Source organism: Macrotis lagotis, chromosome 2 (genome assembly GCF_037893015.1).
Source record: "Macrotis lagotis isolate mMagLag1 chromosome 2, bilby.v1.9.chrom.fasta, whole genome shotgun sequence".
In the NCBI taxonomy this organism is placed as follows: Eukaryota; Metazoa; Chordata; class Mammalia; order Peramelemorphia; family Peramelidae; genus Macrotis; species Macrotis lagotis.
In genome coordinates this window covers 259191950-259211680 of record NC_133659.1, presented here as the reverse complement: position 1 = coordinate 259211680, position 19731 = coordinate 259191950, and the positions used below count along the sequence as shown (strand labels likewise).

The 19731-nt window shown below is 37.6% G+C and overlaps 1 protein-coding gene across 1 annotated transcript; it reads left to right on the top strand.

The window, feature by feature from the left end:
- The first annotated feature begins 6233 nt into the window (after positions 1 to 6233).
- On the top strand, positions 6234 to 12314 carry LOC141514863 (tubulin alpha-1C chain). Its single transcript, XM_074226005.1, has 4 exons — positions 6234 to 6415; positions 9897 to 10119; positions 10263 to 10411; positions 11235 to 12314. The coding sequence occupies exons 1-4, from the start codon at positions 6413 to 6415 to the stop codon at positions 12207 to 12209; spliced, it is 1350 nt and encodes a 449-aa protein (XP_074082106.1). The 5' UTR covers positions 6234 to 6412; the 3' UTR covers positions 12210 to 12314.
- Positions 12315 to 19731: the final 7417 nt, after the last annotated feature.

Sequence of the window (19731 nt, the reverse complement as noted above, 5' to 3'; positions counted from 1 at the left end):
TTCAAGTTCAAAGTGATCCAGTTTGCAAAAGTGAATAGAAATAGTACTGCTGAAAGTCAGTTTGGTCCTCCTCCAACTGAGAAAAAAAATCAGAGACTAGCTACATACAGGAAGAAGAAACCCTACTGAAAACACCATGACAGAAGAAGACCAAGGGGTAAGTCAGCAAAATGACCTGATTTAGAGAAGGAACTGAAGATGTGGTTTGAAGGGCAAAGGGCCATTGGAATTCCTGTGTTCACAAAGATGGTTCAGCATGAAGCAAGAAGATTTACTGATGAAAAAGAAGTTATTGATTTCAAAGGAGTACACAATTGGTGCTTCAGGTTCATGAAATGGAATGGACTAAACATGCATACACGCACCTAACCAAAAGAGGTCTGAAAGCTATGAGCAGAAGGTCCCTGAATTTCATGATGAATAAAACTTGAGTTCAGTAACTTTATGTAATACATTTTTTTTTCAAATTTCGAGTCCCAAAATTAAGGTGCATCTTTTACATGGGAGCATTTTATACATAGAGAAATATGGTAAAACAAAAAAAACTACTGACTTTGAAAACAAGTCAAGGGGAATTTTTTTTAAAACACTACTTCCTGAAAACCATTCATCAAATAAAAAGTCTGGACTTCATAATTCATTCACCCCTCTCTGTTAGAACCAGAATCTATTTATCACCTTTTGAAAGAAATTCCAAGCTGAAAACATCCAAGAATATTAAAGCCAAAATTCAGATATTCCATCAAAGAAAAAATATACAAGCCAGTCAATAAATATTTATTAAGCTATCTATATGGTACTATGCTATGCATTGGGAATTAAAAAGAAAGGTAAATTCAATCATCTGCTCCACTTTCCCTCTCCAAAGCATTCATATTCTAATGGGAAGATAAATATGAAAATAAGTAGATATATAAGAAACTAGTCTTATAGAAGAAGGAACTAGAAGCTTTAGGGACCAGGCAAGGGATTCTGTAGAAGGTGGGATTTGAGTTGATTTGAAGGAAGCCAGGGAAAGTAAGAGACAGAAATGAGATCATTTCAGCCCAAGTTTAGAATAAAGGCATGAATATAAGACAGAAATTATCCTGAGCAAAGAAAAGGTAATGCAATGTGAAGGGGTTTGGGAGCATGTGGAGGATGGGCAGTAAAATATAAGAATATAAAGTTTAAAAAAGGATCAGGTTGTAAAAAAAATTTAAATAGCAAACAAATGATTTTTTATTTGATCTTGGGGGCAAAAGGGGGCAACTGAAGTTTATTGAGAGGAGGAAGGGGAGAAAATGTTCAAATCTCTGTAGATAAATCACTTTGGCATATGAAGAGAAAATGAATTGGAGTGGGAAATGGTTAGAAAGTTATTCCAATAGTCTAGATAAGAAATGAGAACTAGATAACTAGAGTAGTGGAGAGAAGGGGTCAGTCATATGTAAGAAATACCCTGCAGATATAAATGACAAGATTTAACAAGAAATTGTATCTGTAGAATGAATCTGAGAGAAGTTGACAGATTATGAGCTGTGATAGAAGGATGGTGGCAGGAAGGATAGTAATCAGTAAGTTCAAATAACTGAAAGTTTAGGGGAGAGAATGATAATGATTTGGGTTCTGAACCTGTTGAATTTAAGATACCCATAAGATAATCAATTCACAAAACTAGATGGGAGTTCAAGAGAGAAACTAGTGTTGGATATATAAATCTGGAAATTATCTACATAAAGATGATATTGATCCCCCTGGCAACTGTTAAGGTCTAAAAGAGATAGTAAAGAGAAGAGAACTCAGGTTAGAGTCTTAGTGGCAGTTCTCCAGAACATTTTTTATTGAAAAAAATCAAGGTCATTTGTCAGTCTTCTTTCTCATATAACAATTCCTTGACATTATCCCCCAATTATTTCCTCATTTCCTAAGTTTCACATTTTTTTAATTAGATAAAGAAAGAAAATATATTTCCCAACTATGATTATGGGGAGAATTCTTACATAAACAAGAGGATAAAAGCATTGATAAAAGATAAAATAGACAATTATGAAAACTGAAAACATTTACACAAGCAAAATGATTATAGTAAGATTTAGAAGGGAAACAAATGGTCCAAATATCACTCCAACAAATTTCTCTGAAAAGGTCTTATATCCAAGATTAAATAATGATTGATGCAAATATATAAGAATAAGAGTTATTTCCTAATAAATTAGTGAGTGAAGGATATGCATAAGCTTGAATAAATTAGCAGTTATTCAAATGAATGGAAGCTATCATAACTATATAAAATTGTTCCAAATACCTAATGACATAAATGCAAATTAAAACAACCCTGACCTTTCACCTCACACTAGACTGGTTAAAAATGAAGAAAGTAAAAAATTGCTATTTTTGGAGGATTGTGGGTTGAAAGGCATGTTGGAGCTGTAAATTGGTTCAGCCATTCTGAAAGGCAATTTGGAATTATATCTCAAATGTCACCAAACTGTGCATACCTTCTGATCCAGAAATATCACATAAGATATATTACCTAAGGAGGCCAAATACATACAGAGGAAAAGACCAAGACGTACAAGAATAATTATTGCAACACATTTTGCTGTAGCAAAGAATCAAAAACAAAACACATGTCCATCATTTAGGAAAGGTCTGAAAAGAAAAAAATGATATGAATATAGCAAAATACAATTGTACCATAAAAAAATAGTGATCCTATCATATTATAAAAACTAATGTGAATGGATGTATAGTGAAATTGACAGAATCAGGAGAAAAATTTATTTGAGGACCACAATAATAATGAAGGGAAACTCTGAAAGACGTTAGAACTCTAAGCAAAGTAATATCCAGTTACAATTTCAAAACATAGATGATAAAACTCATATTTTTGGGGTGAAAGATGGGGGAATAGAATCAAATGTGCCTTCCCAGATATGAGCAATATGGTCATTTGTTTTGCTTGACTATAGACTTTCATTTAGAAAAGTGAGATATGGCAAATTAATTCACAAAAAAAAGATGTGGAAAACAAAGAGTTGATCATTAAGACATTTTTAAATGCACAGAAGTGGAAAAGAAGTACAGTAAGTGACACAGAGTAATTTTATTTACTACTTCATTGCTACACATTGCTACACATCAATTAACTGTATATATAACAGAAATTCAACTTTTTATATGTCTCTTTCTTGTCCTTTGTATGTTGAAGTGTTTGGGCAGTTAGGTGGTGTAGTAAATAGAGCACCAGCCCTGGAGTCAGGAGGACCTGAGTTCAAATCTAACCTCAGACACTTAATGATTACCTAGCTGTATGGCCTTTGGCAAGTCACTTAAATCCATTGCTTTGCAAAAACTAGAAAAAAACCGCTCCTTATTCCTTGACAGAGAAATGATAAACCAGAGACATACATTCTCAAACTGCCACTTTATTCATCTGCTTACCTAACTTGGAGGAGTACCATTCATATAGTCCTAGAAAGTTGCCCTGAACATTGAAAAGTTTAATGACTTGGTCACAGGTTACATTAGCCAGTATGTGTCAGAAGAACTGGAATCCAGGTCTTTCTGCCTTCCAGGGTAGCTTCTAGCCATTGTTCCATATATTCCATATAATATCCATTATATTCATATATTCCATATTGCAGGTCTGCTGCATTAATGTTACTTGGATTTAAGGAATTCATTGAAAAGTGTTCATTATTACGACTACAAAAAAACAGAATAGATTGAACAATTTTAATATGAATTGCAGAAGTATTTTGAATGCTGCTCACCTTTCCTATATTTAATTTTAATTCAGTTCAATTCAACAAGGATTAGCCGCCTACTATGTGCTAGGCAGAATGCCAAGTGATCTGAGAGTAGAAAGACCAAACTACTCTTGCTCCCAGGCTTCTTGCATTAGACAATTTGATAGTACTTTTGCTTTTCCTCTGAATGCTTGTTGATATGTATTTTATTTCATTTTGCCTGTCTAAAGAAAGGTAAGCATTTAAGAAAATGAAATTTAGCCCCCCCAAAAAGCATTTCAGAAATGTAAACCTTTAGGAAAATGTTCCCTGCACAACAAACAACAAAAAAACTACTGGTTAGTGATTGCCACTTAAGTAGAATAGTTGTCACTCTTTGAACCTGTTTCTTTGCCTATAAAATGAGGGGGTTGGACTAGGCGATTACAAAAATTATAGGATATTATGTTTGGAAGGGATGTGAGAGATTAAGCAGGCCCTTTTTCTCTCAGATTCTTTCCATACCTAAAATTCTGTGATTTTACTCTTAAAAACACAAAGCACTTTTCTGTGCTCTGTATTTTTCTCTAAAGCTAGACCCTTCTCAAATTTAAGGAATTTGTTTATGAATTTAAAAAAATTTTTTTTAAGTCTCTCCACAATAAAATAAAACTAATGGGGTAAAGAAGGAAAAGAAAATTCTGATACGAAAAGCACTCAAAGTAATGAAAAAGAAATCGTTTTTGTGTTTGTGGGGAAATCCACTTAAAAAATATAGACAGATTTCTCTGAGCAAAAAAAAAAAGTTTATTTTGGCTTTTCTGGAGAAAAAGGCACACTCCAAGTCTCATAAAGGTAGTGAAGATCAAGGAGCTGCCCCAACTGACAGTCAAGCAAGATTATATGGCCTAATGCATCCCTCTCCTCCATATAGTCCCTCTGTTGACTCATTGGGTAATCTTCAGTTACATTCTACTTGTGAAAATCTACCCCAGCAACAAAGAAAAGAATGACAGGTTTTCATAAAATATTACCTCACCATCCAGATGGTGAGAACATCAAAAAGACTTTTAATGATCTTCTATGTCTGTCTAAACGAAAGTGTCTGAGTATGCAAGGTCTTCTGCTATCCTCCCAGTCAGTAAAAGTAGTCTTATCAAACAAGAGCTTCTGTGGAATGCAAAGTTTGTCTAATGGGAAAAAGTCTACCATCCTTCTAGTAGTCAGTAAAAGTAGTCTTATCAAAAGTTAGGAGAGTAAGCCACCTGTTTGGAATACAAGGGGCTTTCTTCTAGGAATAGTTTAAGAATAATAGTTTGTTCTTTCTTTAATATTTCCTAACCCTGAGAGGACTTCACTAGGAATATTAACCTTGAAATGGTTTTATTTGGAATATTCCACTCAGGTGGTAGCTCCAACAAAAGGTTTTAGAATGCTTTTGATGATAGGATACTTTGTGTTACAAAAAAAAAAAGGAATAGGAAGGAATAAAGAAAAATTGAGAAAGGTCAGAACCTGGAATCTTTTAACTACCCACCTTCCCACCTGACAATTGTAGAAATTGAGGCTAAATTGTGAAAATAGAGCTGAAAGGCCCTGTTTGAGCTATTTGTACCAAACCGGTTCTCTAAACGGATTTGATCTTGGCTTAAGAAAGGAGCAAGAAACTCTTCTAAGTCCAAGTAAGGGGCCCGGAGCTGCCTGGTCCCAAGGTAGAGTAGCAGGGCCCTACTAAGAGTCTACTTCCCACAGGGGAAGTAAACAAGGCAGTCTCGTTTTTCAGTCCAGCTCGGAGCCGGCTTCGGGCCTGAATGAGAAGTCAAAGCTGTCAGCGGAACGGCAGGGCTCTAGTTTTCTGAATAAACTAGTTAACTCGGAAACCTTCCTCCAAGCAGGCGGGGCGGCTCTCGGAGATTGCCTTGTAGGGAGATAGGAAAATGTTCACTGGCTGGAGGCCAAGGGAGTGGGCCGAGCAGTGCGTCAGGGGAGGCCAGAAGCTGGGAGGAAGGGAGAGGTGAAGGATGAAGAGGGGAGAGGCTTTGCTCTCCCAGCTGTTTCCCAGTTCCAGTATCACATGGTTTCCCTTCTCCCCACCTTCACTCACCACTTTGTCTCATCACTTGCCTTACTTCCTTTTTTTAAATTTTAAAACGTTTTATTGATGCTCTTCCCCTCCCCCCCCACAATATCCCATCTCCTCCACGACCCCCAAGCCCTGTTCTCTTTCATCATCTTGATCCTGTTTCTTCCTCCTCTCTTCCCTACTCCGCAGATGATAACCATAGCCCTCTCCCCAGACTTTGCCCCAACAAGATGATCACCCGCGTTGGCCAAACTTCCTCCTTTCCTCCCCCCACACCTCTGGCTGATACCAAAAGGTTTGGTTTGAACTTTCGAACTCACCAATGAGAGTCCGGGAGGAGGGTGGTGTGGCAGGGACCGGACGGGGTGGAGTTTGGGATGGAAGCAGAGCGGGGAGGGTGGAGGAGAAGCTCAGAGAAAGGAAGGAGGGGGTGGGGTCAGATCCTAGGGACCCCCCCCAACACGTGGTCTAGGAAGCCCTATATAAGGCCCCTCCCGCGAACTGCGATTCTCACTAACTTTTCTCCCGGAGACCTCCTAACGGTCGGTCGGTGAGAAACTTGTGTTGACCTCCTTTTCCATTTCTTCCCTCCGCGGACCCTCAGCACACCTTTATCATGGTGAGTGACGTGATGCCCCAGGTGCTCCAGGTGGTGGAGAGCAACCGCGGGCCCGGGACACTTAGGGTCATGGGCCCGGGAGGGGGGTCTAGGAGCCCGCCCTGACCCAGTTAGGGAAAGCAGATTGAGCAGAGGGGCAGTGGGACTTGGCGGGATGCGGGGCGCACGTGGCAAATTGGCCCCAGTGATGGCATGGAGGAAGTTCCTTGGCGGGCTGCCCCTGGAGCTGCGCCCTGAGAGCCTCCTGGGGCTTGAAAGGAGGGAATGTAAACGCCTTCCTTTGGCCCGGACGAAAACGGGGCGACTGGATCCTCCTAACTTTGCTACGGGACCAAAATTAACAGCAGGGCCGCGCGCCCCTTCTTTGAGGTGGAAGTGCCCACAATGATACGTGATGATTCCATTTTTTTTTTCAGAGAAAACTTACCCCAAAGGACAAGTTTTTTTTTTTTTCCGAAGGACAGGTTTTAAGGTTCGGATTAGCAAATGGTTTATTAAGCCCATTAAAGAGGTGCTCCATCTGATTCTTAAGTTTTCACTCTTCTAGAAAGTTTAAAATGCTTTTTGCACATTACCTTTTCCTATTCCTTCCTTCCCTCCCACAAAATAAGTAAGCTGGCCTTTCTATAGTAAATGAGGCAAATTGAAGATAAAGGTTGCTGGCTTTCTTCCTTATCTTTTAAGACATGAGGTCATTGAAGGCGAATGCTATCTAAGGTGGAGGAACCCCTCCCGACTCCCCCGGGACTCGTTCCCTGTGACTTGGTGCTGAGTCACTTTTACTTGAAGGAAGCACTAAAGTGTGGGGGGTAACAATGTTTCCTAAAGTCTAGTTAGAATTGGAGGGAGGGGGAAAATGAGGTTCCAAATAAATCGATAGATAACTAGTTTAATATTGCCTTGTCGAATACAACTTTTCTCACTTTATAGGTACTTAAGCTAGATTCTTAACAGATGTTTTCTTGTAAGGTTCTTAAGTACTGGTTATAGGATAACTTCCCATTTTCAAATATTTGAACGATGTCATTGCTTTTTGAAAGGAAGAATCACATTTATTTGGATAATTCTTCCTAAATATTACTCAGAGCAGCATAGAAAAAATTAATTCCCAAAGAGATCACTTCATTTCTTTTGTCTTGCTACAAAATACCCTTTTGGGGATAGGAATGGAAGGGGAACTATGTTCATCTTTAACATGATGTAAAATAAAAGGATACTATTCCAAATAACCTTGGTTATTTTTAGGGTAATGATTATCATTCAAACAGGTAAGGATAGGCTTAGCATGTGACCTGACTTCTAATAGCTGATCACCCTTCCCCCAGGTAATCTTGGAAAGGTGAGTCTTTTTTGACCTTCCCCGCTTTCCCAGGAGTTAAGCAGACAGTATAGGCCCTGTGAGGAAATTTCCCAAGGAGGCTGACTCTTTCATGATTTATAATTTATACTGAGTAATACCTTATTCAGAAGGAAGGGAATCATCACCAACATAGATTTGTGATTATGAGATCTGATAGCAGATAAGCTCACTTGAAAAGAAAGTAAATAACAAAAGGCTCCCCTAAAAAGACATAATTATTTATGAACCAGGAAGCCTAGATTCTAGTCTGTACTGTAACTAACCAGTAATGGTATTGGATGAATCATTTAACTTCTGGGTTTCATTTTCATCATAGGTAAAACTGCTCACATTTATGCATAAAGTTGTGTTTAATTCTGATTCTATGACCCTTAGTTCTTTTTTGCCTGCTAATTTAGTCCAGTGCCTTCATTTATCTTAGATCTCTTCTATCACAAGGATTGCCCAAGCTATATGATTTTTCCAAAGTCCAGTTATTACCATGATGAATCAGTAAATAGTCATGAGCTCATTAAAATAAATAGTCACACCGCCTACAGCTGGGCAAGTGGGTGCAGGTAATTTTGGGCCTTGACATGGTCAGATGACCATGCTTGTTTTATGAATTTTGTTAGATTGCTACCTGGGAGGGAAAGATCATAAAACAAAGGTTGCAAAGATTAGGGTGTTTAAATTCCTTGCTAAAAGTTAGGCTATACAACCTGTGATGACAGGATTTTTTTTTCTATTCATAAGAATTTTGAACCTTACCATTTTAGAAAACTTGAAAGCAGAGTTTTCTATAAGGGAGTTTGGGAAAAGTAGTGCTAGGTCCTTAGAGATTCTAATTAATAATGTAATATCTCCTGTTGATAAAAACTCCATTTAGGCCACACCCTACTTATAAATGTGTAAAAGGAAATGTTTTCCTAAATACTTTCAAAGGAATTTGATCCCCACCCCCCCCCACTGAACTAGAGATGTTTATTTTCCTGGGGAAGTCAATAATGATCTCTGCCCAATGAAGATGAAGGTCTCCCTACTATAGAGTTTTTCCCAGAAATTTTTTTGGGGGCCCTGTGGATACTTCTATTGGAAACAGCAAAGCAAAAAAAAATTCTTTCCATGAGTTGTAGGGCCAAAGTAAATGCATTGATAATAATAGATAAATTCCTTTACAAGGTTAAAAACACTGCCTCTGACCAGATTTTAAAATATAGCTAGTCTCTGCTTATCTGGCAGTTTCTTACAGTCATGTGGTTGTAGCTTGCTGGTTTAAGCCGGTTTTTTAAAGGAGGAGGGGAAAGAAACTCTGGAGTTTAAAGAATAGGATTAAAGTGGGTCAGAAGGATCTCAACAGAAGTTACACAATCACACAAAAAGTATGAATAAGAACTGAAAGTGGGAGGTTTTGGGGGGGATTTTTTGTTTTTTTGGTGTTTATGGAATCAGCTTCATATAGTTCCCTAGAGTTGAAAGGAAATTGTTCTGAATAAAGCTCTGGAGATAGACAGTTCTAAAATGGCAGGCAGGCTCCTGACTTTGATTCAAGCCATGCTGGTCCCTAGCTTTAGAAAGGTTTTATTTATTTTGAGTTTTACAATTTTCCTCCTCAATCTCATTTCCCTCCCACTGCCCCCCCCACAGAAAGCAGTTTTGCTAGTCTTTACATCATTCCCATAGTATGGATTAATCTAAGTTGAATGTGATGAGAGAGAAATCATATCCTTAAGGAAGAAACATATAGTATGAGATATAGCAGAATTATATAATAAGACAACATTTTTTAAAAATTAAAGGTAATAGTCCTTGGTCTTTGTTCAAACTTCACAATTCTTTCTCAGGATACAGATAGCATTCTCTGTCACAAACACCCCAAAATTGTGCCTGCTTGCTGCCGTGTTGGTATAAGCAAGTCCATTAAGTTTATCACTCCCATTGGTCCCTAGCTTTATAAGATAATGAATTCTCATTTGTTTCCTCAGAAAATTTTCTCCCAATTCAGTTTGTAGTGTTTGAACTTCAGGTAAGGGAGGTATACCTTTTGCAGTACTTGTGCTGTAATTGAATTCATTACTCATAGATATGAATACATTAGTTATGTGTCCCAACTGGCTCTTTTATTTTCTTATTTTTCTGCAGCGTGAGTGTATCTCTATCCACGTGGGCCAGGCAGGTGTCCAGATTGGCAATGCCTGCTGGGAGTTGTACTGCCTGGAACATGGTATCCAGCCCGATGGCCAGATGCCAAGTGACAAGACCATTGGAGGAGGAGATGACTCCTTCAACACCTTCTTCAGTGAGACTGGGGCTGGCAAACATGTTCCCCGTGCTGTGTTTGTAGACCTGGAACCAACTGTTATTGGTGAGTCCAGTTTGCATTTGCAACATGTAGATGAGAATGACCATCATTCCTAGTGACCTTTTTTTAAAAAATACCCTGGTTCTTCTTAAGAACCATATTATTGCCAAATTGTTAAAACTGGACTATTTTTTATAATCTTCCAGATGAAGTTCGAACTGGAACCTATCGCCAGCTCTTCCACCCTGAGCAGCTGATAACTGGTAAAGAAGATGCTGCTAACAACTATGCCCGAGGACACTATACTATTGGCAAAGAAATAATTGACATGGTTCTGGACAGAATTCGGAAGCTTGTGAGTCCTTTAGTACTAGGGTGATACCATTGTAATAGTAAGCCCTGAATTAGCCTAAGCAGTCAGGGAATCTTGCCCTCAAGATTGAAAATTCTCTTAATGTGCTATGTTAATTAGAGTGAATATAACATGTTCTCCTTAGTAAGGAAAAAAAGGGGGGGGGACTGAACAGTGCAATAACCACCTAGGTATAATTTATTATATCTATACTGTAATGTTAAAATTTAGGAGTCCTGAAAAATGTTAAGAAAGTAGGTTTAGTCATTTGGAAAATGGTTATATAGTCAAACCATGACTTGTCTAACTCAATATATCACATCAGGTCAAGATGGGCATCCTATAAATGGAGAAAGTTTTGGCTTTGATTCAGCAGAAGTAATTTAATGTTTCTTCTGCTTAACATATAAGCTTAATGGCAAGTCCATGACAACAAATGTTAAGACACAAATATAGAGTTGTGTGAACCTGTGATCTAGAAAGCCAGTGGCTTCATTCTGTACAGTGTCCTTCTGTGGCCACACTAGGCTGGTAGATGAAGTCACTGGTAAACCAGCAACTTCCTCTTGTCTTTTCATGTACAAGGTGGATTTCTATCAAATGAAGCCCTTAATAGACTGTAGAATTCCTTTGAGAAATCAGAAGTTTGTGAAGTATAATTGTTCTAAAATATGACTGTAACACTGTTTTCAAGAATAGTGAGTGTTGGGTATGATTTGGCTAATTAATTTGTTGAAAAACCATTGGAGATCAGCCTAGACATTGAATTGAGTTTCTGTGAAACAAATAGAATGTTTAAAGTTGTGTTGTTTTTCTTGTTTTACAGGCTGATCAGTGCACAGGTCTTCAAGGCTTCTTGGTTTTCCATAGCTTTGGTGGTGGGACTGGCTCTGGTTTCACCTCTCTGCTGATGGAACGGCTTTCCGTGGATTATGGCAAGAAGTCCAAGCTGGAGTTCTCCATTTACCCAGCCCCTCAGGTTTCCACAGCTGTAGTTGAGCCCTACAATTCCATTCTGACCACTCACACCACCCTAGAGCACTCTGATTGTGCCTTCATGGTAGACAATGAGGCCATCTATGATATCTGTCGCAGAAACCTTGATATCGAACGCCCAACCTACACTAATCTGAATCGCCTTATTAGCCAAATTGTGTCCTCCATCACTGCCTCTCTCCGATTTGATGGTGCCCTGAATGTTGATCTGACAGAATTCCAGACCAACCTGGTGCCCTATCCCCGTATCCATTTCCCTCTGGCCACATATGCTCCAGTCATCTCTGCAGAGAAAGCCTACCATGAGCAGCTGACTGTAGCAGAGATCACCAATGCTTGCTTTGAGCCTGCCAACCAGATGGTGAAATGTGACCCTCGCCACGGTAAATACATGGCTTGCTGCCTGCTCTACCGTGGTGATGTGGTTCCCAAAGATGTCAATGCTGCCATTGCTACCATCAAGACAAAGCGTAGCATCCAGTTTGTAGATTGGTGCCCAACTGGCTTCAAGGTTGGCATCAATTACCAGCCTCCCACTGTGGTTCCTGGTGGTGACCTGGCCAAGGTACAGAGGGCTGTGTGTATGTTGAGCAACACCACAGCTGTTGCTGAGGCCTGGGCTCGCTTGGACCACAAATTTGATCTGATGTATGCCAAGCGTGCCTTTGTCCATTGGTATGTGGGGGAGGGCATGGAGGAAGGGGAGTTCTCTGAGGCACGGGAGGATATGGCTGCCCTGGAGAAAGATTATGAGGAGGTTGGAGCAGATAGTGCTGATGGGGAAGATGAAGGTGAGGAATATTAATTTGTACGTTATCTTTTTCTTTACATTAGGTCTGTCTTTTTTTCTGTTCTGTGAAAATGTCCTCTGATCATTAAATGTTAATAAAAGTGTGATACTTGTATTTCAGGTGTCTGATCATATTTTGTCTGTTTTGTGATTGAATGATTTGAGCCACTTTCCTATGTTATACTTATTGTCATAGGCAAAACTCTGATAACATTAAAGTCAGCATGCATTCAGAAATGCCATGTTATTCCATGACCTGTTCTGGGCCTACTAAAGAGATGCATCAAATGTTCCAAACCAAACTAATACTTTGTATTTAGAATAGACACTAAACATATCAGTTGAAGAAAAAGTGTAGAGTGTTGAAGAGCAGTCCACCCACCATTTGGTGTTAGCAAGAGAATTTAAGTGATAAAGAAAATTTACCCGACTGCCAACTAAGTTCCATGCACTATAAAAGAAAAGTATAATGATATATTCAATAAGGGATGACCTTCAAATGAGAATCACAGAAAACTTGGACTTAATGTGTAGAAAAAGTAATGGATTTTGTTTGAGAAGGCTTCTATGCCTAAACTTAATAAGTTCCCATATGGGGATTATGTCTATTAACATCGAGATGAAGTCAACGTATTTTTTAGAAATGTAAATATAAATACAAATGAAATTATTCCTAAAAGGAACTGAATGAAAAACCAAGATTTGGAGAAGAGAATGAAATATCCCTTAGCTGAGGCACCATGTCTACTAGAACGAGTCATACACCATTATATATGACCACCATGGTCTCAAGGTTTATGATGGAATGGAATGGAATGGAATGGTCAAACTCAAAACTGGTTAGATGACAAAGCAGCTAACTGGCACAGTTGGTAGTAATTTCCAAGCATTTGTGTAAAGCACATGGATTCATTTTCAATCAATATTGAGACTACCATCTGCATAGTGCTGCTAGGTGTGAAGTAGATGGAACGTGACAGGATCACTTATCAAGGTAGTTTGAGTAGACTTTGAAGGATGTTTAACTTGGGTAGGGAGGGGAAAAAAGTATGCTTTGATTGGAAAGGGCATTTGTCATCTAACTAGAAATTAGTGGGAAAAAATTCAGAAGGCAGTAGAGCTTTAAGTTTAGGAGGAGGATATTACTGGCAAGAGGAAAGGCAGAGTTAAAATTTCCACATAACAGTAGGACATCTCAGGAATTGAAATGTATCAGAGGCACCTGGAGATGTAAGACTAAAAAAAGTGATGGAAAGACATTTCTTCATACCATAATATGGTAGCAACAAATTTTCCATTTGCATCCCCTTCTAAACCTTTGTGCATATTTTAAAGTGTTTCATTGATTCTTTTTTCTTTATGACTAGTAACTAGCTCACTAAACTCACCTCCTAAGCAAATAGTTCTCCCTTGTAACAATCTACCAAACCAAAAAAAGTTTTTTTTTAAAAATGCATATCCTCAACCTAGAGCTCTAATCCATCACATGCTTCATGATCAGTCTCTTAAAGTCATGATTGGCAGAGTAATGAAATCTTTGTTTTTCCCTAAAATTTTGTAATCATGTGAATTGTTTTGATTCTGTAACATGTTTGTCATTTCTTACAACTCAGTGCTATCACATTTTCATACAATGTCAGTCAAGATGTCTGAAAGGCAGTTGGAGATGTGTAGAAAGAGCAATGGATTTTGTTTGAGAAAGATTCTATATCTAAACAATGCTGTTTTCCCATATGGGTATCATGTCTATTTACAGGATGAAGTCTACATATTTTTAAAAAATGTCAGCAGAGAAGTTGGAAAGTCTAGTTAAGAAATAACTAGATTAAGAAATTATTGATATAAAGATGGTAATTAAATCCATGGGAGTTGATGAGATCATAAATTGAAGTAGTTTTTGGGATAGAGGATAGAACCTGTGAGATATCTTCGATTAGAGGAAATATTCTAAATGAGCATTCAGCAAAGGTGACTGAGGAGGAGCAGTCTGATAGAAGAACCAGGAGAAACTGATCCCCCAAAAACCTGGAGAGAAGAGAGTATTAAATAGGAGATGGTGATCACTTCTGCAAAGAAGCTGAGAATAAGGATTGAGAAAAGATCCTTGAATTTGGCAACTAAATAGGTTGTTGGTATATTTAGAGTGGGAGATTTTGGTGGAATGAAGTCAGCAACCAGATTGTAAGAAATTAAGAAAATAAGAAGAAAGTGGAGGCATCTATTATAGATGGCCTACTCAAGGAGTTTATCCACAGAGGGCAGAAGAGATAATAGCAGAGATGAAAGAATCAAGTAAGGATTTGTTTTTTATTTTTTTGTGATGGGGGAAACATTGTCATCTTTGTAGGCAGTTGGGAAAACTTATAAGCAGGGAGAAATTGTAAATAAGTGATAATAAACATCAGATTGCTTGTTGTCTTATGGACTGGAGAAGGAAAAAGTGAGGGAGAAAAATTTGGAACTCAAAAACTTATAAAAATGAATGTTTGATTACTTGCACGAATTGATCCTGAATAAAGTGAACAGAACCAGGAGAAAAGTGTACATAGCAACAATAATATTTTGTGTTGACATAATGATCAAAGACAAGTCTAAAACACTTATGATGAAGAGCTATGGAGTCTGAATGTAGATCAAAGCATACTATGTTCACATTTTAAAATTTTTATTTTAGTGGTTTCCCTTTTCTAAATTTTCTTTCACCCCATGATTAATATGGAAATATGTGTAACATGATTATACAAGCATAACCTATATCAGATTATTTGCTATTTTAGAGCAGGGAAGGGAAGAACAGGAGGGAGAAAGCTACAAAAATATATGTTGAAAACTATATTTGTATTTGAAAAATAAATACATTAATTAATTTTAAAAAATAAAATGGATATTGATAACTATCTTTACATGTAAGTGAAAAAATGTTATTCATAAAATTTTTTAAAAGGAAAAAAAGAAGTGAAAGAGTGGGGCTAACAGAAGAAGGACTTGAGGAATGCATTGCCTTGAACAGGTAGAGGGATTATCTTTGGTAAAGGGTAAGACTACCTTTTTAATTCTAATACTCTTCTAATTCTAAATGCATTGATTTTGCTTGTGCAAAAGCTTTTCAGTTTTATGTATTTAAAATGATTAATTTTATCTTCTTTAATCATCTCTATCTCTAATTTAGGACAGCAAAGTGGCAGAGTGAATAGAGAACTGGCCCTGAAATCAGGAGGACCTAAATTCAAATCCAGTTTCAGACACTTAGTAGCTTGTGCGACCCTGGGCAAGTTCACTTAACTTTTTGCCTCCTTTTTCTCATCTGTAAAATGAACTGGATAAGGAAATGGCATACCACTTTAGTTCTTTGCCAAGGAAACCCAAATGGGGTCACAAAAGAGTCAGACATGACTGAGGACACAGCAATAACACAACAAAATCTCTTACCTAAAAAAGAAGTCTCCCTCTAGTCACAGTTGTAAAAGATATCTCTTTCCTTTCTCTGGAAAGATGACTAACAGATTTATTTATCCAGAACTAACTTTTCTCCCTGCCTCCAGTATGAAACCTCTGGCTATTGAACATCTCAAACTAGGCATAATAAACTCAAACATTTTCTTTCCCCCCAAATCTTAATCCAACTCCCTATTTCTGTTGAGGTACCACCATACTTCAAGTCACTCAAGCTTGCGTATAGGTGACATCCTAATTAGGAGAAGAGAGCATCCATCATTCCTTCAAGTTGCTCAAATGCATTTAGCTATTGCTTCCTAGGATTGGGTTTCAGAGATTCTGCCCAAATCTAATTTCCTCAATAGAAATGCTTGGAAATTATCAATTAAAATTTTATTTTCCCCCATCCCCACCAATACACACTGTTTTTACTCAGTTTTTTACAGTATTTTTTTTTGGTTGTTAGTTTTTAACTGAAGTTTTGAATTTTTCCTATATTTCTGGGTGGGTTCAATTTTTAGTTCTATCAGGAGGTAATGGGTGAATTCTGGTTCCACTTTGTGCTCTGGCTTTAAACATTCCACTTCTTTTATGATTTCTTGAAATATGAGATTTAAGTTCTTTGTTTATTGTAGTTTTTGAGAAAGTTTGATGGTTCTTAAATTTGTTCTCCTTATGTTTTCCAGGTCAATTTTTGATAATAGCTATCTTGGGGCAGCTAGGTGGCGCAGTGGATAAAGCACCGGCCCTGGAGTCAGGAGTACCTGGGTTCAAATCCGGTCTCAGACACTTAATAATTACCTAGCTGTGTGGCCTTGGGCAAGCCACTTAAGCCCATTTGCCTTGCAAAAGAAAAACCTAAAAGAAAAAAGATAATAGCTATCTTACAGAAGTCTAATTTTTTAACCTTTTTATCTTATAGTAATATTTCATTTTGTCTTGTTGAATTGTTAGGTGTTCCTTTCTCTCTTTCAAGATGTTCACTCCTTGGCTGAGGTTTTCTTTCTTGCATTCTAAATTTCTCTTTTTTAAAAATCTCATTTTAACGCTTATTTTATTTCTTCCATCTGCTCTGGCATTTCTTAAAGTCGATCCAGGCTTTTTGGGGGGTTCTACTTGTACTTTTGTGGAATTAATTTCTTCTAGAATTTTATCTTTGGATTCTTTTAATTTGATCTATTGACTCCTGTTGACATATGTCTTCAGCTTCATTTTGTGGATTGTATCTTAAGCCAGACTGAGCTCTACCAGCCTGTTACTGTCCTTTATTATTAGATGGATCAGCTAAGCCTAGGACTTGCCTCCTAATGTAGTTCTGGCATTGGATTCAAATTTCCTAGGACTAGATCCTGCTATCTCTCTAGTTACAGATGCAGGAGCAGCTATATCTTGGTCCCGTATTTTCATAGTCTTTGGATGAGAGGCCATGTGAGGCTCCTGATCTAACTCCTGTCCCTTCTTCATCCTTCATTGCTTATGGGGACTTTAGTTATATTGTCTTTGGGTCCAATTCCTGACAGCCTAAGTGTTCTTTGATTTCTAGACCTATTTCTTGATGAAATGTCTGATAATTTTGACCATTCTGAGGCAATCCTGGACCAGATACCTTTTTTTTTTGTTAAATCTTTGATTCATCTGGCATTTTTCATTTTCCTGGTGTTTCTCAGGGAGCTAGCTGGCTTTGACTAGAACTTTTCACATTACTATATTTGCTTGATGGTCCTATTATTACTTTTTTAAATTATCATTTTTATTATATTGGCTCTGACCACATCATGAATAATTAATATTTATCCAAATATTTAAATCTGATTTTATTTGTAGAAAAATGGTTTTTTTTTGTCATTTTGTTCATATAATTTCTGGGTTTGTTCTGTTACTGCATTTTTTTTTAGTTCTCCCATCTTCCCTCCCAACTAGATTACATACTTGTATGCATGCATTTTTGTTCAGTCATTTCAGTCATATCCAACTCTTCATGACCCCATTTATGTTTTTCTTTCTTTAGTTTGTTTTACAGATGAAGAACTGAGGTAAGTAGGGTCAAATTACTTTCTCAGGGTCATTCTCATAGTTAGTGAGTATCTGAGACTATATTGGAAATCTTTTTCATTCCTCATTCCAGGCCTGGTACTCTATCCATTGTAGCACTGAGGTGCCCTTAATACTCACATGCATATATGCACACAAAAAATATATACAAATATACATACACATATGCATACATACATAGATATAAACACAAGGACTTAATAACTAAGGTGGATTGAAATATATCTTCAGAGAACTTTACTTCAGAAACATAACAAATGTTGACAACTTTATATTGTGGAAAGAGAGTTATCATAACAGGAAATTCAATCTAATGATTCCTCATAGTTATATTCATTACCTACTTGCCCCTTTTCCCTGACCCATCCTTCTTTGCTAAGAATGACTGAAAAATAAGAATTGTTATTTGACAGAAAAATCACCACCTTGGTCTGATCCTTTGCTTTCAGTGTGTAATATCTTAATTCTGTAGACATGAATCGTTTTACTGCATGATGCAATAGGGAAAGCATGACCCTCCTTCCTTCATGAGGAAAGTGAGTCCTAGTATCATCCTGGAGGTGTTAGCCAGCTATTGCTACATATCATTTGGTAAATGGGCTCTCTTACAGCTGCTCTGGAAAAGGAAATGTAAATAGAATCAAGGAAGGCAGGCCAGCCAACCTGCTGGATGATTAGAGGAATTCCTCACCATCCAGTAGATGGATCTGTTGACAGAACCTTGCTAGTTAGAGGATTCAAGTGAAACAAGATATCTTCAGAGAATGAGAGCAGAGAAATCAGAAAACAGTCCAGGATCTTATTCTGACCTAGTACTTTAAATATCTTTTCTCCACTCTATGAGACAGAAGTAAAGCAAAAGGAAGAAATTACAGTTTAGCCTAGCCAGATAGAAAGGGGAAGAATCTAAATAATCTGGGCATTTGGTAGGTCAAAACCTCAGTCTATCAGGTGATTATAAGGTCCTTTAATAGAGGGATTTTGTTTTCTTCCCATAGGATATTAAATATGAACAGAAATAAATCTGTTCAGGTATGAGCAAGAAAATTCTATATTCCAATATTTAGTCTAGCACATCCCAAAAGATGGTTATCTGCTTAATCTTCTAATGAAAAGGAGTGACACAAGATCAAAGGTCAACAATGTGGTTTGACTTGTAAGAATGGGCAAAGTCTTAGCATGGGGTGTTTGTGAAATATAGTGACTTTAGATACAAATGCTAGCTACTCAACAGTGGTCTGACTTGACCAGAGGGGTGATTTGCTATTAAGACATAAGAAAGGCCACTTATTAATGATCTACTCAAAGACTCTTAACTTTTTTGTGTTGTATAGCATTCTGGTGAAGCTTATAACCCCCCCCCCCCACACACACACACACAAAGATCTTTAATAATTGACAGAAAAGCTAGAGGTTAGTAAAAAAGAAAGTTGTAGAACCCTATCCACATAAGACTCCCTGACCTAACTCAATGTGCATAGGCAGAAATAAGCTTCTTCTTACATGGGTGGCAAGGACTATTCTCAGAATCCACAGTCATGTAGGCTAGTGGGCAACCTACCTACATGTTTTTGAGGTAAATGGCAAACTGAGCCCTTGTTTTAATAAGAACCCCCTAAATACAGTTTTGGAACCTAAATAGATTTACTGTCAAGTACCAAGGATCACCAAATGAATTAGGGAATAGAGAATCTAACTTAGCAAGATTTCACTTCTTTCAGACTTTGTCTTGTGGAGGATCATGTAAAAGCACTGAATCAGTTTAATTTACCCTATTTGACCAATACTGTTTCTAGGCTACTCTAAGGATGGCCTCCCCTCAAGGCCTTTCCCCTCTGTTGAGGTCATTCAAAGAAGTGAAGACCTACTTTCATCCCTGGCAAGACAGTGAGATCATTTTAAAGGTAAAGTTGGAAATGTCAGTTGAAAAAACAACAGTTGGAAAGCAAATGCCACTAGAAGAGAAAAAATATTAATTGCCAACTGTCATTTTGGAACATCTTGGACTTGATGGCTAATACTTGATCATTAAATAAAATGGCAAAAATCA

Coding starts and splice junctions, on each gene's coding strand:
- LOC141514863 (XM_074226005.1), top strand. Junction 10,120..10,262: donor CCTGGAACCAACTGTTATTG/GTGAGTCCAGTT, acceptor ATAATCTTCCAG/ATGAAGTTCGAACTGGAACC. Junction 10,412..11,234: donor TGGACAGAATTCGGAAGCTT/GTGAGTCCTTTA, acceptor CTTGTTTTACAG/GCTGATCAGTGCACAGGTCT.